Genomic DNA, 20,929 nt, shown 5'->3' with positions numbered 1-20,929 from the left:
TCGAGCAAGCTATCTCAGTACACAAAATTCAAAAGCTAACGTCTGCGTAAAAGTAATATCTTATCCTAAAGTATAAATTAACTTTTTATTACATATAATTTTCTATTCTAAGAAACTTGTGAATCCATATAAAATGTAACAGCGTGCCACTAACTCTCCTAATACTGCGCATACCGCTCTCCTGCGATAATAGCAAAGCGGAGAAGTACTGTAGTTTAACCAAAATACTTCGCAGTTAAATAAAAGTTGATAGTAAATATCCCTCTTATCATAACTCGCTTAGTGAACGGTTTACTGTCCATATCTAAAAAATTTTTTTTTTTAAGAAATAAGACGCTAGAACTTCTGGTAATTCTCTTAGAAGCTATGAAACACAAATATTAGCAAATAAACAATAACTTTAACTATCATTTTATTTCCAATAATAAAATATTAAACTAGAATATTTTTACTTGTGATTATTATTAGAATTCAAGCCAAAAGGTTTCCAAGTTATACGTAAAAGCAAAATACGCAAAGACTTTTTTGTAATAAAAAAAATACTTTTTGATCAGTAAAAACGAGAGCAACTACAACGTTAAGTGAAATAGTCACTTTTTTATAGTAATTCTAAAAATAAATATAAACCAGCTTGTTAAAAAAAGACCTAAATTCAAGGAAGTAAAATTTTATAGTGATGTACAAAAACAATTCATCAGTAAAAAAGTGTCCTTAATTATTATTCAATCAACGAAAAAAAAAAACAACTAAACGCTTAAAGGTCCAAAACACCCGAACGTCTCATTAATAAGTAAATTCTATTATCTATTTCAATCCCCTAAAAAGTTTGGTAAGTAAATAAAAAAAAACAAAGGATAAATAAAAAAAACCTCTAAGTTTCGAGCTTCTCCTTTTAAACGCATCAGAAGTCCACCAAAAGAAACGTAAAGAGTAAGTTTGTCCCTTTCCTCCTCCTGAAAGAAAACCAGCAATTAATAAAAGTAGATACCCACAAAATTCTTTTGTATATATTAAAAATCATTAAGTAAATCTAAGTAAAGAAGTTCTTTTGACTGTTGAAGTAGAGCAAAAGTTAAAAAGGAAACAAAAAGATATAAAAAAAAAAATTAAGAAAAATGTGAAGCGACAAATTAAGATATTAATAGTATAATTAAGTCTAACAGATAAAAAGAGTAATACAAAATTTTTTTAAAAAGTAATAACTTAAGTACCTCGCATTTAAAGATTCTTCCAAACATAACATATTCAAATTTATCCGCTAGCGAACCAGGAGCAGAAAAATCTTGCCTTATATATTCTTCGGGATCCCTATCAACTTCATTAAACAAGGAAGAAGCCAAAACAATAGTAAATTTGCTATTTTCTTCAACAGGGTATAGCTGAGTATTTATATCTAAATACATTTCCATTTCATAACTTTCAGAAGTCGCAACTATCCTGGAAACTTTACAAATATAAACTTTACAATTGAAATACTTTAAAACGTAGTAAGAGGGTAATAGAGGGGAAAAGGCTTAAATAACCTTTTTATAGCTGATAAATTATCTTTATTAATTTTTAATAGATAAAAAAATAAATATTCGTTTACTGCCTACAAATTATATAAACACCTATTTCAAAGTAATCGCCATCCGGATTTATTTCTTTAACATTGAAAATATCCTCTAGAAGTATGTTAGACATCGCTTTAACATAAATAACTATAAAATTTACAAATAGAAAGAATTCTTTATTTTTTCAAAGACTCTTTAATTTATAATTATCTAACACTTACAAACGCATACACAAGTTTTGAAAAGAATATTTTTGTACAAAGAGTTAACAGCTTCGGTGTAATGCTGTCTTCAGAATTGCTCTGTCCTGGGCGGATCTTCACGTGTAATAAATTATTTGTTCACACAACTTTTCTGAATGAATTACGGCGACTGCATATATTTGATTTTAATCAAAGTCGGAAGTAAGTTTATTTTTATTTTTCCTTTTTTATATTCAGGGTAAATTTAATATGCTTCTGTTCGGTGTTTTGCACTTAGAGCAGAAGCAAGAGTAAGAAGAAGAGAAATGAAACCCTTATTGTAAGTATTTAAATGCGGAGCGGCTGCCCGGCGTTTATTTCCATTATAAATTTATAAAATATTGCTACCTTTAGACTACAAACAGACTGCATTTTTTTTTAGTAATTTATCGTTGAGAGTATTCTAGTTGCCATCGTTCCTATATAATCCTCTGTTTTTTTTAAGATAAACCGAAACGATTTTGGTGTTCTTTAGAGTTATTACTTAAATTCTATTTGAAAAAACAGTTAAATCATACGGAGAATACCAATCTGTTTATGAAACGAAGACCTTTAAAATCCAAAAAGTATTTAAGTTTGCTTAACATTTTTTTAAACAAGGCGGCGTTGATAATAACTTGATCTACACAGTTTCTATGCTTGTATATAATTATCTATAATAATATATATTATTGTGTAGTGTATAGCTTAATTGATAGGAGAATAACTACTAACAACGACAAATAGAAATTTATTTCCTTATAACAAGTTTAATAAATATAATTTGTTGAAATAAAGGTCTTTTAGAAATTATTAAACTGGTTTGACGCGAGGCTCATAAATGTTCGGCTAACTCCTGGGAAAACTGTTCGAAATTTAGTTAAACAGTACTGACGCCTGAGATCAACTATACCTTGAAAGATGTTTTAGGTAGCATAATAAAAGATGCTAAAGGCCGTTAAGGAGTTGGGGATCAACGTCACTCACTTTATTATATTTTTCCCATCTTAAATTATCTACACGGTCCTTCGAGTGATTTACCGAGTTTAGCTCAAGAAGTGCTTCATCGGTAGTTGTGAGGGAAGGTTGCATTCGCGGGGCATTCGAGATAGCCAACAATAAGTCTAGCCTTAGTCGGAAGCTGCTGAAATCTTTTGATCCTCTTGATAACTTTCTAGAAGGTACCCCCCTCCTTCCCACCCCCCCTATCCACCCTATCATCGACTCTCCTTATTTCCTCACTGCCGAAGTCTTCTTAAATTTCCTACCGTATCTACCATTTCTATACTAGCAACCACTTTATTTTTGCTTGCTCGCTATTTATTCACAGCTATACCATAATGCTCTTTTCTGAAAAGACTCGTACACTTGACTCTATACTAAATGCGGACCCTGTAGACTCACTTTTTTCCGACCTTTTACCTACAGCAAATAACAACCTCGCTCGACATAATTTTGAGGTAGCTCCTGTAAAGGAAGCTACGAGTTTTGTCAAGAAGTGGAACAACTCTTGTCATGAAAATTTAAAAATAAAATTTAACCACGGCACGACCACTCTCGGTTTTATTTATCAGGGTGGTGTAATAGTAGCAGTTGATTCTCGTGCAACTGCTGGCTCTTACATCGGTTATACTTCTTTAGATAATTTTTTTTTAAGTTAAAAATTGGTTAATGTATATTACCTTTTTGTTTATTTATCAGCTTCTCAAACTGTCAAGAAAGTTATTGAGATAAATCCTTATCTCCTTGGTACAATGGCTGGAGGAGCAGCAGATTGTTCATTCTGGGAGCGGCAGTTGGCTCTGCAGTGCAGGTTTTCACTTCTTTTTAAGCCTTTATTCAACACTAGCAATATCATTCCTGATAATTCCATATTAATAATTAAACGTGTAAATTTTAATATTCTTAAGCTTGAAAAATATTCTTTGTTTTAAATATGTAAACTTTTATATTAAAAGTATAGAAAAGAGTTTAAAAAAAATTGATGTACAAGTATATTATTTTTCACAAATACAATGCCTATTTACACAAGTATTAACAATAGTTCTCGACTAGAGTAAAGGAATTTTATGCCTTTTTAACTATTTACTTATAAAAATAGAACTATATAAAGCCTATTATACAATAGTATTTAAAAAAATTACGTTTTCTTGTTGGCATTTATAGTTTATCTTGAAGAAGTTATTATCAAAGTTTTAATTTATCACTTTTTTCCCTCTTAAATTGGTAGAAGCCTGAAAAATTTGCATCTATTTTATGAAAACTTATGGTAATTTCCTCATATTTTCTAGATAAATACAAGCTATGATGTATAGGTTTAAGTATTATTAGTAAAGTTATCTTTTAAGCTTCTTACTTTTATATTGAACAAGCTTCAAACTATTTTATCAAGTTTTTCGCACTTTTGAGCCAGTTACAATAACTTGCGTATATACTTAAAAAAAAAAGTAATTACAATGTAAAATGCCTGGCACAAGGCCCTCTGTAGTATCTTTTCTTTGCTGCCTGGAGGACTAAATGTTATCTGTATAATACTTTTAATTAAAAAGTAAGCTTAGCAAAATAATACTCTTTTGTTTTTAGACTACACGAATTGCGGAATAAAGATAGAATTTCGGTGGCAGCCGCCTCTAAAGTTCTTGCCAATATGGTTTACAGCTATAAAGGAATGGGTCTTTCCATGGGAACGATGCTCGCTGGCTGGGACAAGAGGGTCTCCTTTTTTGTATAAGTCATTTAGCAATTTCTTTTTCAAGTGACCCAGACTCGGCATACACTTATTTTAATTTTATGCCGTAATTAGTTCAGTTGTTACTAAATAATTTTTTTTTTACCCCCATTTCTCAGGGTCCCGGCCTTTACTATGTGGACAACGACGGGACTCGGCTAAAAGGAAAGTTGTTCAGTGTTGGTTCTGGCTCCACTTATGCCTACGGAGTGCTCGACGGTATTTGCTTCTCTGCTTTTGTCCTTGTCGCGCTTACGCTCTTCCACGGTAGCTGAGTACGACAACGAGCTGCATGACGAGGCCGCCAGAGAGCTCGGGCGCAGAGCTATCTACCACGCGGCTCACAGGGACGCCATGTCGGGCGGCTTCGTTTCAGGTTCCCCTCGTAGTAGCGCCCCTTTGCCGGTCGCAGTAGTTGACTTGTTTTTTTCCTGGCAGTCTACCACGTGAAGGAGGACGGATGGGAATTTGTAAGCAGAACGGACGTGGCTGAGCTCCACAGTATATATAAAACAGACCAGTTCCTGCCAGTTTCTTAAAAGCCGGTCTTTATATGCAGAAGAGATTGGCAATTGCGCATTTATTATTAATAAACTTATTATTTTAAAATGTCGTGTTTTCTATTTTGGTAAAGAGTGCTATCTACTAGTACTATATATAGCCGCCTCTGTGCTTCCAATTTTTAAATTCGACACCGCGTTTTCATGAGAGCCGATGGATATACCTGAACAAATCAAATCTAAGAGCGTTAAGTTCGTTGCTTTCTCTATTCCATTAGTTTAGGCACAAACAGACTTGTTGACTCAACGCTTCCAACCATTCTATTAAATTCGAACAAATCCACCTTTTTCTTATTCTCCACCAATTGTACAGTCTAACGAGTTTTTTTTATTAAAATATCTTTTATTAAAAAAGCTTCTTTTTTATTATAAAAGTAATGAAAACAAATTGATCCCTTGTAAGCAAAAAGAACTTTGAAGTAAACTTAAATAAAAATTATTAATTAATTAATTATTGATAACTTAAGGGACAAGGAAAAATTAGGAATACCAAATGGTAAATTTTAAGTTATTTACGTTACGTTTTCATAACCTCAGATTAAATAATACATTAGTCACCAGCAGAAAGAAAAAAGAATTGTGTTAAACAGTCCCATTTGCATTAGGCACGATTTTTTGCTTAATATATAAACTCCAAGATTTGGCATCTACAGCTTCCTTGCCTTATGACTTTTTAATGTTATAAAAATAATTAGAATTTAAGCTTTAGTTTGACTTTCTTTACTTTTAGCAACAAAAGGGTTTTATTAGTAGTTTAAGGTAAGACAAACCCTTCCCCCTCCCCACTTCCCCACCCCGAATTAAAGGAAAAACAATTTTTTAAAAAATCACCGGAAACTCCTTAAAAAAACCAAGACAGTTGCCCAAACTTTAACAAGGAATCAAGAATTCCTGTCTTTCGTGTGTTTTATTTAACTAATTTTTTGATTTATTTTTTTTAAAAAAAAAAAAGGTATTAAAGTTAACTATTTCATTACTTGTGATATTGTTATTGCTTTGCTATTACGTCTTTATTGTATCCAGCTTTACTAATAAAATGCACCCCTTCCCCCCGTTAATGACGCAAAGAACCGTTAGAGAAGTTGCGGTGTTTCTACATCCTCAAGTAATGAGGGAAAAAACTGATTATTAATCACGCATGTAGTAATCTGGTGCTAATAAATTAGCAGTACAAATAAATATTTCCGTGCAATTTTGACTGAAAGCCATAATTGTAATACGTCTGCGATTATTACTGATTTAGAGCTCGAGTATTCAAAAATTTAACCCGATCGAGCGCGAGGTTTTGTCATTTATAAATAAATGAACTGTCAAGAAGGAGAGGGTTGCGTTTTCAGCAATTCCCGGAAATTGTAAAGGTACTCCTTTGAAAAATGAGTGAGCTTAGAGACTGTAAAGAAAGAATAAAAGTATTTAGTAATATATATAATTTACTATATTTGTTGCTTGCTTTAATAATTTATGAACTTTTACATTGTGTTTATTTTAAGGAATTATCTAATGAAATAATTAATCTCGAAGAAGAACTTCTCTGCTTGCAGCGGCAGTTTGAAGTGGAAAGTCAGCATTGTGCTCCGAGTTTCTCTATTTTTCAAGTTTTATTAAGTTCTTAGCTTTTTTTCTAACTTAGCTTAGCTTAAGGTTTAGTCATGTCTTCTTTTTTAACTCTATTTTGCTAAAATAGTTTTTGCCATATCGACCCCTACTCCTAAAGTCGGCTTAGAGAATTCTTGTGACGTTACCCATTTTAATCCAAATGCACCGCATCCGGAGGTTTTTATTTTCTTCTTACTTTTACTTTGACATTACTTGCAACTTATATAAGTTTAAAACATAATTATGCATGCGTACGAGATTTTGTTATAAACTCAACTTCTAAAGTCGACTATACATTCTCCCTGCTTTAAACTTGTTTACAAATACTGGATTTTAACAATTGTTAAGCTTTTTATTATGTAGCACGGGTTTGAGAAAATATTAATTATATTAATTTTATATTCTCCCCCTAACAAAATGTAAAACTTTTGCGGTTTTGATTTTAAACTTTTCACTGTACATGCTTTCCCTTTTGATCTTACTTTTAAGTACTTCTGTGCGGGATTTCTAACTTTTTCCTTTTGTTTGGTTATAGTTAAGCTTTTACCTATAGCTGGAGAAAATAACAAGTTTTGCATTTTTTTTCTTATATAACGAAAGCGGGTATTACACTTGAAAAAAGTTGTTAAATAAGAGGAAAAATTAACATAAAATATGTGATTGAGAAAATTGATGGATTTTAAGTTTGTGAGCTACTTAATAGGTAAAAAAGGGGTTTCATATCAAACTTTACTTACAGACTGACTTAAGCTTGAATTAGAATAATGCCAGTTGCTAAATAAATCTTCGTTTATATTATTTTCTTTTATAAGATGACTTCTCATATTATTTATGTAATAAAATCTTTTTTTTGCTGCTTTACTTATAAATTTCGCAAGTCCTGAGCTTGTAGTTCCACGTCTCATTGCTTTTCTTCTATGCTGAGCGTATTTTTTTTAGGACACCTTTGATAAACGATTAGAGGCAGACTTTAGTCTTTTCGTCTTCTGAGACTTCTTTGTTTTCTTACGTTTCGACTTCGAAAAGTTCCAATACAATAAAAATATCGTCGAGCTTAATTTCGTAAGTAACAATTAGTGCCCTTCTTCAGCAGAAAGTAATAGTAAAATACATAAGTTAAGTATAACTGTTTCGACGGTTTTTTAAGGGACTCTACAAGTGTGCTTATAGTACGTTTGTAATTAACCTTTAATGGTGGCTCATTCTTTTGTCCACCACTTTGATTTAATTTTATATTTTTTATAAAGATACTAACTGAGCTCTCTTACACCAGCCGTAATGCGTTACCTCTGCACTTATGGTTAGTGCTATGTTTAATTTCTTTTTATGTAATTAATTAAAGTAATTAGGAACACAATATCTCTCTACGTGAAAATAAACCCTGACTTGCTGACGGATCTCACACGATAGCAAGTGAATAGAGCTTCTATGGTTATAAACTAATATAATAAAGATTATTTGCATTTTGGAACGTACTTTAACTTAAATTAGTGCTATTCACTATTATTTTAAATTAAGGCAAAAGCTCCATCCACCAAAAAAAGAATAGCTAATTAGACATAATACATAGTTCGGCTGTAAAAATGAGAAAAAATTGATTTGGGCGAAACAACTTTTTATTTAGCGGACTTATCCTGGTAGCATTAGTTGCTAAAAAAAATGGCTTAGCTTAACAGAGAATATTCCTTATTATTTAGCATTGAGCCAGCAAATGTTTTTACTAGTTAGCTATAATATTCTATGAGCTAAGAATCGCTTAACAGCGATAGTCGTGTTAATAAAATGTTTAGACAAAAAACATTCCTAGTCAAATAGTAGAGAATAGAATAAAACCAGACCGTGGAGTAAGCCAACTAAAAGTCAGTAGGATTGTAGGGTTATCTCAGAAACAAGTTGTAGAATAACAGAAAAACAGATTTTGAGACTAAGGGAGCTATGACTTAGAGAATTGACCAGACGGGCAAAATGTAGAATAACACCAAAAGATGATTTTACTTATTTTTGGTTAATTTTTAAAAAGCAGGATCTTATTATTTATATACCAGCGCTATTAACTTGGTAAAATTACTTTGTAAGTAACTATTATTTTAAGAATTTTAAGTTATTTATACCGTTTAACCTTAAATATTTTGTATATAAGAAAAAGACAACTAGAGTAAAATCATAATATCCTTTTCGACCTGTAGCCCTTCTTAGATATTAATCATTTATGCAATACTAGGCTTTTACAAAATTAAATTTCTTACCAATTTATAGATATTAGTCTCCTTTTTTTAGTTAGTTAAACTTCTCAAACTGGACCGCGCTAGACGCCAACAAAGGGGCATCGGTTGTTTAGAATCGTAGAAACTAGAACCAATTTAGTATATATCATATTTAACAAACAGCTTTTTTTGGAAATTTACACGAAAAGCCATGCATTACAGATCAGGGAGAGAAAGTAGACACTCGCCTTTGTCAACTATTATAAAATTTTAAGAGGGACAAGTAATAAAAGCGCTTAAGAAAACCATTAAACTTCGGAGGTAGAATATAAAATACTTGGACCCAGTCCTAGATCCCCAATTTGCTTAATACATACGATTAAATTATAGAGCCTAAATAAAATGTAAAAGAAAAGATTAAAACCAAAATTCTCTAATTTATTCGCACTACACTCCTCGCTCGAGTCCTTGTTTCAAGGTATATTCGCGCTTCATAAGAGTACACATATTATTAACTTGTCTATGAACAATGGCTTGGCTTTTACATAACATGTTTAAGTAACTTTTACATTTTATTAAAAATTTGCTGCATGTTTATATTAATTTTAATAGTATGTTCTTTTAAAATGAGGAGCAGTTAGTCTATGGAAAGAAAACACGACACTTCAATAAATGATTCTGCTCCCTGATAACCGCGGTTGCGTATATAAAAGTTTAGCTAGAGAAATAATTTACTGTTTATTTCCTTCATGAAGCAACTTTTTACTAAAATATTTGGAGGCCATCTACGTTCCAGCTGGAATGGTTAAAGTATCTATGGATTGAAAATCCTAATCCACATGTTTTAAATTTTTTAAAGGGCCGGAGTTAAAACTGTTGTACGTTAGGTTTCATTCGGTTTAACTTTCGAGACTAACGATACACCCCATGACATATATAACCCCCATGCTTAATTACCCAAAGTATAGGGGCCTTTTGTCAAATAAATGTAAATTAAGTCTAACTCATTGAAATTATTATAAACAGGGACTTAATATACACGTGCATAGCCCATACTCTCTGGGTCCTAATGCTCTTCTCGATAAGTTCTAGGGAACTGGTGCCATGTTCGAGAAATAAACTTTTTAGAGTAACTAAACTTTCAATAAAAGGATTAGATAAACCTGTGAGACGAAACTTGCAACTTAATATATATTTAAGTTTAATACATGTTTGTATTTCTGAACAGACTGTCATTAAGATTAAGCAACCGTACTTTCTGGTCCACTCACAACTTGGCAAGAGGCTGCTTAGCATATAAGATCAACAACTCTTTTTTTACAATAATATAATGCTTATTTACTATTCTTACATTAAGAGGTTGTAATATTTTAGTGTTAATAAAAAAATGACAGAATGGAACCTTTACCTATATGGCTAGGGTTCCCTCTCACATAGTTCAAAAGCCAAGAGATATAGAGGGCTATTGAGGAATAGGATCAAGTCATATTCTAGAACAATTATGAATCCATGAAATTTTTCATCTTTAATAAGCTGGGCAGCATGTAGTCTATAACGGACAATCACGAAGAACTTAAAGCATCGGCTGGGGTTTTTAATTAAAAAAGCGATAACATGTTGCCTTGTAAGTAGCAACCGGTATATACGTTTCCTTAGAGCGGAGCTTCAAGTAAACGGAAGTACAAATTATATTTACTTATCGCTTCTTGCTTTTTTAATATATTAGTCCTGCTCTTTTTTCTATAAACAGCTTAATAATTAAGTAATTACAACCTAAGTTAACGTAAAGGACTTTAAAATTAGCCGTGTGAATATTCAAGTGTCAAATTATATTGCTTTCATACGTTTACATATTTCTTTTTTTATAATATATCCTAATCAACTCTTAAATCTCCAATAGTGAACCCAAAAACTTGAGTTTATGCGCCAGTGCTCTTTACCGCTGCCTTATGACAAGTTTATACTTCCAAGTGTTTCGAAGAAACCTTTTAGGTACAGTTTTCTTATATTGATTTAGTTTCTTTTGTTTTAAATAGTTTTAATTTTAACCTTAGACGTACAAACAGGTATAAACAAGGGAGCACGAAAAGGGAAAAGTATTTATTTACATATACATCAGCCGGCACTGCAGTAATCATTAATTTATGCCATTTATGGTCTTTTAAGCAAAAGTATGCAGCAATACAAGTCCCTCGTGTTTTAGTTTTTATAATGGCTATTAAAGATAGACCTACCTTTAATATAAGTAAATTCTTAAGCTTTATAATATAAAAACCATCATGAGCCAAGAAAACTCCAGATCTTTATTAAATGAAGGCAGCTCGCAAGTCTGCTAAAGTACATTACAAAGCCGTACAGAAATTCGCGGAGATTTTAGCTCTTTATACTACACCAAAAAAGTCAAAAATACCTTTACACCCGAAATACAAAAGAATTGAAGTTTAAGATGAGGGTAATTTTTCGGGCCAAAACTGAGCAAAAGTTAGAAATCCCGTGTGGCCTAAAATAACTTTAGCAAGCTAAAAAGCGCACTATTATTAGGCATGGTAGTTTGCCTTTCATTTCTTCTAAGGGCCGCGCAGTAATAACTGGCACAGTTCTAGTGTTTCTAAAGATTCATAAATGATAATTCAAAATAAAAAGCAGTCAAATTTAGAAAATCATAAACCTTTTAGGTTTAGTTTTTCTATTAAAAAAGAACTGCTTTTCAGAGTTATCAACTAAAATAAAAATAATACGTATTCTGATAATATTAAAATGCTGATAAAAATGACTTAATGAAAAAGACATCTCTTCCATATTTTCATTCTCGCATGAGTCAAACTCAAACACTCGGATTTCATGCTGGGCAACTCGAAACTTTCGCTCGAGAGTTTCACAAGTGTACAAATCTTAAATTTTTTTTAATAATTTCGTAAGGCGAATTATAAGGCGCAGTACCGGTAAATCCAAACTTCTTCAAAGCCTCACAAGTCTTCTGGACTTGCTCCACACAAGGCGAAAATCCGCAGAAACGGCCTCCTTAAGAAAGACCACTAATTAATTAATTAGTCATGTGCTCCAGTAATAATACTGTTCACCCGACCAGATTTCCTAAACACCCCTATCACGTGCTCGATGGCCAACCAGGGGGTCGGGAGGTCCAGAAAAACGGCATCGGCCTTCTCTAGCAAATCTTGGCCGAAACCCTCTGCAACCTCGTAGGTTATAAGAGTAAAATCTGCGGGAGAAGGCGAGAATAGCCGCGACATATTACCACGTCCCTATGCTGACAGGACACAAGTTCGGCAAGTCCGTGAGCAAAAAACTCTTCACGGGCCAAGTCAACACGTGGTTGATGGAAATCGAAAGTGTACAAGTGCCCTTACAAGAAAGAAATACTGTAAAAACGAGCAATAAGGCAGATCTGGTTTCATATAATAACCATGGGGCATTATAACTCTCGCAAAGGCGTGAGAAATGGAACCGCTGCCGGTCCCCGCTTCTATCACAACATTTCCTTTGTAGATTATATAGCAAGACGCCATGAAAAAATTCTCAGAATGCTTTAAACTAAAAACTTTAGAATAAATATAAATGAAGCTCTACCTGGTTGTAGATCCAAGTACATACATATCATGCTTGTGTCAGTCGTGTATATAATTTGCGTTCGGTGAGGAAGACTACGAAAAGCACACGAAATCCCAAATAAGGTATCGTAGTAAGAAAAATGTATAAAGTAACCATAAGGTCCACAGCTCGGGCGTGGGATAAAGAACAATCGCACTTGATCCCTTTCCTGTCTCGATCTATAGAATTAAAATATTTATATACTTTAAAAAAATAATTTTTTTGGTACGTACAGTTTATCCTACTAGCACACATAAATGGTATTATGGTTATGAAGCTTTATAAAAAAACTGAAAAGCGGTAAATAAAATATAAACATTCTTACTTTCAAGTTTATTACAGCCCTTCTAACTTTACCTTTTATCTTATAAGAATTAATCTTATATATAACCTGCTTAACCAGTTTAGTTAGGCTTAAAGGAAGGATAAACACTAATACTAAAAAAAACAACTACAATACTTTAACCAAGGTTAACGGTAAAATAAATAAAAGGAACTATGACCTAGATTCTATGAAATATCAAGCAGTCAAAAAAGTTTTTTAAGTAGTTCTGAACAAAAGTTATTATTAGAAATTTACAAAAAAAGTAAAGACCAACCCGCGTTCCATATGGTTTCCCTATTATATTATTATGATAAAAATTCCCCTTACTAGCGTGAGTTACTCCGTCTGTGGAAACTTTAATTGGATACATCCTCTTCATGCCCTAAAAAAAAAAGAAAAACGGGCATTATTGACTCCCCAAAAAAACCAAAGACTAAATATAAACCATGAAGAGAATGGCAATATCATCTTCCCTAACGAACTTGTGGTACTGTACAAAACTCATTTAAAGCTTTTGAAGAAAGTGTGTCGATTGTGGGTTAAAGTATAGTAATTGTAACTCTGTTAAACTAAAACTGAGTCGAATTCTTCTTACCTCCTACGCCTCCACCCTTACTCACCTAAGCCACCCACCACATACACATTAGTTGGTAAACGCATGAATGCCGTACTTGCTGTGCAGCATTTTGCATTTTTATGGGAAAAAATAACCTGATTTTTACCTTTTTTGTTCAGCCTCAACAATTACCTAGCAGTACACTAGTTCACAATGAGTCTATATAAGCTATCTACTTTACCTGAGAAAAGAAAGTACGAAGATAATACTGTTTTTCAGAATTAATATCAATTGGGTGTAACAATTTTTATGGTAAAAGGGATTGGCCCTAAGCCAAAACAGTCTTTTGTAAATGTTGTGTAGCCGTGCCAAAAATATTTAGTATGAAGATGTGTTTAAATTAAATGTATTTTGGTTTTTCTACGAGATATATTGAAAATATTCTGTTAAAAGTAGATTTCATAAGTAAAAGTAAAATTTTTTTCATAGGGTTAAAGTGTTTTAAAAAATTGTGCGTCTTGTCGCTAAGAAAACTAAGGCTTATTTTCCAATAATAAAACCATAAAAAAAAACTATCAAAAGCCGTAGCAGATCCATAAAGTTACATTAGCAATTTTTTACTTCTCTTTAAAGGAACACTGTTAAGGAGAGAAACAATGGGAAGGCAGATGATGTTGGTAGACGAACAGTTCTATACATATCCGCGTGCACCTACCTTGCTCTTGCTTTATATGAGAAGTAAATTCAAAGGTCTCTATATTGTCTGAGCAAGTTTCTTAACAACGAATTGATCTCCAAACAGCACATAACTTATCAGTTAACGCAGTTGTTTTATTTTTGCACAATTTTAATTTATACAGTTTATAAAGTTTATAAAATTTAATGGAGTGATGAGGCTAAACCGTCTTCGCAGACGCATTAGAAAAGAGTTGTCTTCTTTTTGCTAGCCTCGGAGAGGCCAAACTGCGGGGCGTGTTTGCAGCAGTCGACGAAGGATGGTTTTTGTCACTGAGGGTGGCTGCAGAAAGCATATACCAAGGTAGATTTCAATATTTAAAAATTTATTAGATATTTATATGATACAGTAATTAGGCTTCCCCGTTATACCGCAAGACGTTCTACTTAAAACAAAGAGCAGGAAAAATAGAATTGCACCTGCGGGGACTTGCTATCTCTACGTATATTAACTGATATGCTAGATAAATGAATGCAAAGTCCACACTGTCAAACGAATATAAAACTATTGCATCTCCGCCATGATAATGGGGCGTGTTTGTGGCAAAAAGCGATGAAGGTATGGCGGCGCTTGCAACCGTTTAGCTGCTCAGTGCGTGCCTCCAACTTCGGTTGCTGTTTTTGGGGACAAAGGCAATACCCATCTACTCTTGGCGATGCTTATAAAATTGAACCCAATTGACGAAAAAGCTGATATTTACCCTGCACTTAGGCGGAGCAAAGCTATTAACTCCAACGGCATTTCTAACAAGATGCAAATAAAAGCAGCCACCGGTGGCATTTAGCCATCTTATTATTGACTATTGCGGGACGTTCAATAAGTCAAGAGCAAACTGTTTGGTTCGAGCGCAAGTTGCGGAGGGTGTATATTTATGTACGGACTAAGGGGTAGTTGGGGCATTCTGAGCCCGGTCACTCGCCGTTCTACTCGGAGTAGTGGAAAATCTCTATAAAACACCACCAGGAGAGGCGGCTTTAAGTACTAGACTGAAAGCCTCCTATAAACACTGGGCCTTGTATTACTGCCAGTCAGCCTCGGCTCCCCACCCTTAATATAACAATCTTTATGTATCTACATTTAAAATTATATCTAGTATAAATTGATGTAATACATATATATTATGCAATTTCATTTAATCAAGGTTAGATCCATTGAAAAGATAATTTACGTTTGCGTTCCTTGAACCGCTTAGAATAATTTTTAAATTTCTTTACATTAAGCAGGGCTAAGAGAAATTAACTTTGTAAAACAGAAAATAACTTTTATTACCAATTAAACCATTATTTCATACACTCAAATACTTGTCCTAGAAAACCTCAGGGTGCTGGTAGTGGTGTGGCGAAGAACATTTTCCGTTATGTCCTCAGTTAACTACAAAGCGGTGTATATATACAACTTGTAAGGGAACAAAGCCCTAAGATCTGAGAATAGTAAGAAAACACAATTAGTTACTTATGTAATCCAATTCAATACGTCAGATTTCATTACATTAATATCGAGATTGTAAACGAAGAAGTAAACAATGTAAAACTAAAGTTTTTCGTTAATTTAAATATATTAAACCGACCAATTAAAAAAGCTCATTTATGACATTTGCCATTTCCAGAGATTAGTTTTAGGAAATTACTGCACATACAATGGTATAATAAAGGAGGTTTAACTTCCTTTATTGCTATGTGCATTCCCTACACCGAGCCTACAGCTGTTTGGAGTATTTATAAATATTGTTGCCAGAATAAACTGACATAATTATAATACGCAAACCCTCTGACAAGGAATCACTTGATATGATATTTAAAATACCGTTTCAGCTATCGCAGCTGGCGTTTTAATGAAAAAAAACCTTCCATTTAAAATATTTAAACAAATCTTAATGGATATTTCTTTTTAAGTTCGCGTCTAGAAATCATTAGCTGAAAATAAGAGCTTGAAGACTACATAATGTTTAACTAAACGCTCAACTAATGTATTAAATATTGCAGTACTAATGTAAATCCCTTTTAACCACAGGTTTAACCCAGGTAATACTAATAATATCCGTCTTGAACTTCTAAGTTTTTCTTCTTTAAACCTAAGATTAAAAATCACTCTACTGCTGATAATTGCAAAAATAAAATATAAAACGGTAAGCGCTGTGGTGTTTATTATGTTTTTATCACTGGCGCACTATGCTCAGCTTCGCTTAGTGGGTAATCATTTATTTTCCATTAAAGTGCCCATCAGTAAGACCCTCTTAAAAAGGTATGACTGGCCCGAGGGACTGATTAGCGAAGATACACATGACCTAAACTCCCCGTCATTCGAATTAAAGTGGTGGAAAACCTCTAAGCACTGCCTTTGAGGTAGCCCTAAATTCTAGAGGCCACCTGAAGACTAGCTAGCAACCAGGCATACTTTCTTGGCCTACGAGCTATCCATAGGAGGTAGCCCTAATTGTTGTTTTTTAATAAGTATATAGATATATTTTGTAATACTTAACTTAATTATAATTATGCTTTTCTATTTAACGTTCTATCTTTTAGTCCGCACCATCTTTATGATAGCATTTAAAATAAAATGCCATGATACATGGGTCTTATTAAATAATATTTTTAAAATATGCTAATTAGATTTACATGAACTACCGCTTCCCTATATGGTAATAGCTAAAAAAAGAGGTTTACTTAACAATTTAGGAAGTGTTTTCCTGATAAAAAAGTACAATTTGCCAAGATGCAGAGCCATTAACGGAATTATTAAATAACCTTAGCCCCAAATAACACCTTTTAAAACTTAATTGAGAATCAACCGATGTTTACAACTATTTTTGGAGGGACAAAATAAACTAATTAATAACTAAGAGAGATGGATGCCACCGTGCTCTTTCTTTTCTAGATTTTGTTAGTTACGGTTTAGTAGGTGATGAGGTGTTTTAATTACTTTATTAATTATATTATATTAGATCTTGAACTTTAAGCTTGTAAGATCAACACTGCTAAAAACAACAATGACCTAATAATATTAAAGTAGGTCGTTAAACTTTTGATAAAAGAAAAGTGAACCCCTTACTTTCGTCGCAACTGAAGTGGTAAAGTGTTAGAATGACCTTAACTATTAAAGCATCTTTTAGGGAAACGTAAGTACAAAGCCTTTTATTGGGCGCAAAAGTACGAATAAAATTAATAATGCTTACACTCTTAGACTTTTCACAGATAGAAGAAAAACCACCTTGGAACTGTCAATTAATACCTCTTACAGGACAATATATTGCTTCTTTTGTGTACTAAAGTAACGTGCCAGCTTCAATATTATCATTCAGTCGAGCAGGGTAACCAAATTCCTAATGACCGTTTTTCAAGGATTCTAATGACCCGTGAGTACGATTATTCGTCTTAACTCAAAGGTCCACGAGTATCCTAGAGGGTTCCTTACTACCACAAGACGCTTTAGAATATACACTAAGTCAGACCATCTTTGGAAGGCGTCCTGTAGTCTTCATTAGTTATTTCAAATTACTAGAAGACATGGGGATGATCGATCTATATATAGAATATACAAGTAAAAAACACTAACACTACTCATCCTCCATAGTAACGACACTGGTTTAAGGTCGAGCATCATAATCTATAGGAAAAAGCACTGATACTATCATGTACCTATAGCACAAACCGTTGATTAGCCAAACTTAATACGATTTTTCTATGATTTTATAGCGGCTGTGGGGTTAGCGTTGCTTACTTCTGCATTTAAGTTTAAAGGCTTTTCAAATACTTAGACCGAACTAACACATTTAACAGAACTTCCCAAAATATAACATTACCCTCAAAACAGAGCTGCATCCGGAAGGTACCATAATCATAGTGATATGATGGTTAAATAATTACAATAATTATATATGTTAGCAACATTTTGGTTATTCGCTAACTAGTTAAGTAAGACCTTTTTGGGATGGTCCGGTTATATAGAGAAGTGTGAGTAGCACTACCCTGTATCTATAGACAAAGGCACTAATTAAACAATACGTTTAGCATTTCAGTCCGTTGTTTAGCCAAACTTTATGCTAGCTTCTTGTTTAAGCAATGACTCTAAAATCGAGCATTTGCACTAGCAATCATCACCCATTGCCAAGTTCTTGCTTCCATGTTTTCAGCGGACCTTACTCACTCTAATAGAAGTAGTGTACATGTCAACTTAGCATGTTACTACCCAACATTTCACTGCGGAATTCGCTAAGTGATTCTAGCAGACAAGCATATATATTCAAATTCTTGTCTATAGACGCATTAGTCCTAAAAACTTTCCGATGGTTTCGATCTAGGTTAGTTGATAGGTTATCCTCCGTGGATGGAACACAGGCTTAATGCAGGTTCATTCCCTTGGGTCATGTCACCCGTGCTTTTTTTACCATTTTTAAGGTCATGTTCTTCAACACGCGTCAAACCTACGGCTTAGTAGGTTGTCATTCCGTACGCGGAGCACATGATCAAGTAGACCCATTCTCTTTTGTTCATTTCACCCTCTACTTTTCAACGGGGTCAACTCTCCTGTTGCTGTTAACTAATTTACTAATACTTTAACACAATTTTAAGGAAAACAGCTAATACAGATAAGTTTTACCTCTGAACGTTATCCCACCTCAGCATGGAAACCTATGAGCAACCTAGATCGAAACTATCGGAAGTCCGTTAGGACTAACGTCAAAGTCGGACAGGAATTTAAATAGATAGGCATGATCTTTTTTGTGCGCTTTTACGACACTTAACCTGGAGAAGAGACAGCAATCTTTACGCCAAATGAAGTTAGATTACGACAATAATATAAATTCTCGTGAAGCACAATAAAATTTTAGCCTCTACTCTTTGCTTGCTTTCTCCTACTGCCTACGTGTTTTTATTTGAGAGCGGGTAATATATATTTTTATCGACTCCCCCTATTAAATTTGGATGAACTATGTGAAAAATTGTAAATGATTCATATATAATAAATGAAATTGATATGTTGTTATTTGATAAAGCAAGGGGCGTTTGGCAGGACTTCATATCAATAAATGATTATTTGCCCTTGTTAATTTTTTAGTGAAATTAGTAAGTATCGTTCCACCATGATGTTAAGTCCCGAAAAACTTATTTTTCTTAGCCTTAAGGAATTTCTACTCCAAAAAATGTAATACGTCAGGGGGACATAATAAAACGCTATAAACAGTGCTATCAAAAGTTTTTTTTAACTTTGACATTAAAAAGGGCTCAGATAACATTTGGCATACTGAACTTCCTTACAAACTTTTTTAAAAACTGCCCTTAAAATTTTTTTTATAATAGGATAAATATCTAAGGATCCTTGCCGCCTCTTCTTTTACTCATCTATAAGGCAGCCCTTCCAGCCACTATAAGAGACAGTTTTGCACTTCTTTGCGAATGATTTAGATTCTATATTTTGCATTCCTTTGTACCAGTCAATAAGACTAATAAGTGGTTCGAAATTTAAAAAGTTATTAATTTCCGTGAAAGAGTTTCGCTACACGGCGCGGGCCTCTCCCCGTGTCCTTAGGCCTATATCAGTGAATATGGACAACAATTTGAAATGGACGAAACATATTTATTGTGAAAAGAGAAAAGGGTGACTTGCCTTAACTAAAAGATAAAATTGAAGTGTCAATATATATACAATTCATCCTCCCTTTACCTAAGCCTCTTCCGCATGGGTTACTGCTCTTCTAAACACATAAGGCCTGTTGTGAATGTTTACTGATGCTCCGGAGTGTATCGAGAACGCTCAGCTCCATAGATTTAATCAATGAAGCAATCTAAGAGTACGTTAAAGCACTGTCTATAATTACCTTTACACAGATGGGTAGACTAATAAACTTAGTAAAAAAAAACTTCAATTTCACCATAAACCAAGACACGCTCCCGAGTAATTAAGTTGTGCTAATAGTATAAATAGCAATTTAATAACTAAGCTGCATGGGTAACTAAAGATGAAGCAGTAGAAACATGTATATGTAGGCTGTGTATTATTATAAAAAGATATATTTATAATAAATAAACGCTGCTCGTCGACTTTTACTTATACCGAAAAATAAAGATAAACAGGAAAAAATTACTTGCACCCCCCTTTTCGAGGTAAGTGCTACTTGTCCAAAGAATAACTAAAAACAAAGCGAAGTCAGTGTCTCAGTAACCCTTCAACCTAATGCACGGACGTCTCCTTCGGAGACCGAATCGCGGGGGGGCTACCTCGACGTTTCTTTGCTGAACTTCAGGCCTTTCGGATAGTCAGTATATTTTCTTCAGAAGGATGCTATCGCGGACAATCGGGCCCACACTTTTTCGAGGAGAGAACTGAAAGATATGCGACTTAAGATCTTTCTTTGACGCCGCTTAAAGACTAAGTCCAAATTCTAAATACGTGTGTGCCACGTGCATTTATGTTGCTGGAGAGGGAGAGTAGTCTCAGTTATATAACCATTCCACAGTTTTAGGTTAAAAACGGTGTACTTTTAGAATTTTTATTATTATTTGAAAACCGTCAATATGTTCTTACACTTGCGCCTTGGCTCTTCTTGCATCCTTAAATGCCTGTTACTAAGAAAAGGGATTTTACCTAAACCTAGCTTGGTAAAAAATTTGGAAAATTTTAAAAGTTAAGCTAATAATAAAAATCCATTTTATATAAGCCAGTGTCATAACTTTAAAGCAGTTCATCTCACTAATAATTTTTCTGAAGCTACCTCAGTTTTGTTAAAGTGGCCCTTGTTTAAATTTTATTAACTTTTACTACTACACCTTATGTTATGATAATCAATACTTTCTAGTAATAACTTTGAAGGCAGAGGTGAAGAACTTTTATCTGAGTTTGATTT

General features: G+C 33.5%; 4 protein-coding genes across 6 annotated transcripts; 2 read left to right on the top strand and 2 right to left on the bottom strand.

Moving 5' to 3' along the window:
* Window positions 1–698: 698 nt before the first annotated feature.
* On the bottom strand, window positions 699–1,686 carry LOC135121217 (DNA-directed RNA polymerases I, II, and III subunit RPABC3-like). The gene is made up of 4 exons (XM_064045525.1): window positions 1,611–1,686; window positions 1,212–1,444; window positions 870–953; window positions 699–817 (listed from the first exon to the last, which is right to left on the bottom strand). The coding sequence occupies exons 1-4, from the start codon at window positions 1,681–1,683 to the stop codon at window positions 755–757; spliced, it is 453 nt and encodes a 150-aa protein (XP_063901595.1). The 5' UTR covers window positions 1,684–1,686; the 3' UTR covers window positions 699–754.
* An 886-nt stretch (window positions 1,687–2,572) lies between these two features.
* LOC135121221 (proteasome subunit beta type-5-like) lies at window positions 2,573–5,062 on the top strand. Of its 2 annotated transcripts, XM_064045530.1 has the most exons (7): window positions 2,573–2,641; window positions 2,696–3,400; window positions 3,476–3,587; window positions 4,358–4,487; window positions 4,622–4,721; window positions 4,774–4,878; window positions 4,941–5,062. In XM_064045530.1, the coding sequence occupies exons 2-7, from the start codon at window positions 3,115–3,117 to the stop codon at window positions 5,039–5,041; spliced, it is 834 nt and encodes a 277-aa protein (XP_063901600.1). In that variant the 5' UTR covers window positions 2,573–2,641; window positions 2,696–3,114; the 3' UTR covers window positions 5,042–5,062. The 2 variants fall into 2 exon arrangements, with proteins under 2 accessions (XP_063901600.1, XP_063901599.1); XM_064045529.1 differs by having other exon boundaries at window positions 2,587–3,400.
* A 1,336-nt stretch (window positions 5,063–6,398) lies between these two features.
* LOC135121215 (uncharacterized) lies at window positions 6,399–8,129 on the top strand. Of its 2 annotated transcripts, none has more exons than XR_010278892.1 (5): window positions 6,399–6,420; window positions 6,553–6,640; window positions 6,747–6,835; window positions 7,906–7,958; window positions 8,008–8,129. XR_010278892.1 is itself a non-coding variant. In XM_064045524.1 (5 exons), the coding sequence occupies exons 1-5, from the start codon at window positions 6,436–6,438 to the stop codon at window positions 8,066–8,068; spliced, it is 327 nt and encodes a 108-aa protein (XP_063901594.1). In that variant the 5' UTR covers window positions 6,407–6,435; the 3' UTR covers window positions 8,069–8,129. The 2 variants fall into 2 exon arrangements, 1 of the variants encoding a protein (XP_063901594.1); XM_064045524.1 differs by having other exon boundaries at window positions 6,407–6,471.
* A 3,244-nt stretch (window positions 8,130–11,373) lies between these two features.
* LOC135121229 (tRNA (adenine(58)-N(1))-methyltransferase catalytic subunit TRMT61A-like) lies at window positions 11,374–13,406 on the bottom strand. The gene is made up of 11 exons (XM_064045541.1): window positions 13,242–13,406; window positions 13,071–13,178; window positions 12,586–12,650; window positions 12,451–12,524; window positions 12,287–12,361; window positions 12,119–12,225; window positions 11,948–12,059; window positions 11,803–11,883; window positions 11,637–11,753; window positions 11,531–11,582; window positions 11,374–11,470 (listed from the first exon to the last, which is right to left on the bottom strand). Exons 1-11 carry the CDS (start codon window positions 13,299–13,301, stop codon window positions 11,374–11,376), a joined length of 948 nt encoding a protein of 315 aa, XP_063901611.1. The 5' UTR covers window positions 13,302–13,406.
* Between the last annotated feature and the right edge of the window lie 7,523 nt (window positions 13,407–20,929).

Source organism: Zophobas morio, unplaced genomic scaffold (assembly GCF_036711695.1).
Source record: "Zophobas morio isolate AGI-343-1 ecotype UQ-CSIRO unplaced genomic scaffold, CSIRO_AGI_Zmor_V1 ptg000532l, whole genome shotgun sequence".
Classification (NCBI taxonomy): Eukaryota; Metazoa; Arthropoda; class Insecta; order Coleoptera; family Tenebrionidae; genus Zophobas; species Zophobas morio.
The sequence above is the reverse complement of the archived record's forward strand: the minus strand, read 5'-3'. Positions and strand labels throughout refer to the sequence as shown.

Excerpts from the sequence above, each read along its gene's own strand:
- LOC135121221 (XM_064045530.1), top strand. The coding sequence starts at position 3,115 with ATGCTCTTTTCTGAAAAGACTCGTACACTTGACTCTATACTAAATGCG. Across the intron at positions 4,722-4,773 it reads TGCCTACGGAGTGCTCGACG|CTGAGTACGACAACGAGCTG; the intron begins GTATTTGCTTCT and ends CTTCCACGGTAG. Across the intron at positions 4,879-4,940 it reads GTCGGGCGGCTTCGTTTCAG|TCTACCACGTGAAGGAGGAC; the intron begins GTTCCCCTCGTA and ends TTTTCCTGGCAG.
- LOC135121215 (XM_064045524.1), top strand. The coding sequence starts at position 6,436 with ATGAGTGAGCTTAGAGACTGTAAAGAAAGAATAAAA. Across the intron at positions 6,836-7,905 it reads CAAATGCACCGCATCCGGAG|ATACTAACTGAGCTCTCTTA; the intron begins GTTTTTATTTTC and ends TTTTTTATAAAG. Across the intron at positions 7,959-8,007 it reads GCGTTACCTCTGCACTTATG|GAACACAATATCTCTCTACG; the intron begins GTTAGTGCTATG and ends TAAAGTAATTAG.
- LOC135121229 (XM_064045541.1), bottom strand. The coding sequence starts at position 13,301 with ATGAGTTTTGTACAGTACCACAAGTTCGTTAGGGAAGATGATATTGCC. Across the intron at positions 12,651-13,070 it reads GGAAACCATATGGAACGCGG|ATCGAGACAGGAAAGGGATC; the intron begins GTTGGTCTTTAC and ends TTAATTCTATAG. Across the intron at positions 12,060-12,118 it reads CCTGTCAGCATAGGGACGTG|GTTGCAGAGGGTTTCGGCCA; the intron begins GTAATATGTCGC and ends ATAACCTACGAG.
- LOC135121217 (XM_064045525.1), bottom strand. The coding sequence starts at position 1,683 with ATGTCTAACATACTTCTAGAGGATATTTTCAATGTTAAAGAAATAAAT. Across the intron at positions 954-1,211 it reads GAAGAATCTTTAAATGCGAG|GAGGAGGAAAGGGACAAACT; the intron begins GTACTTAAGTTA and ends GTTTTCTTTCAG. Across the intron at positions 818-869 it reads GAGAAGCTCGAAACTTAGAG|GGGATTGAAATAGATAATAG; the intron begins GTTTTTTTTATT and ends CAAACTTTTTAG.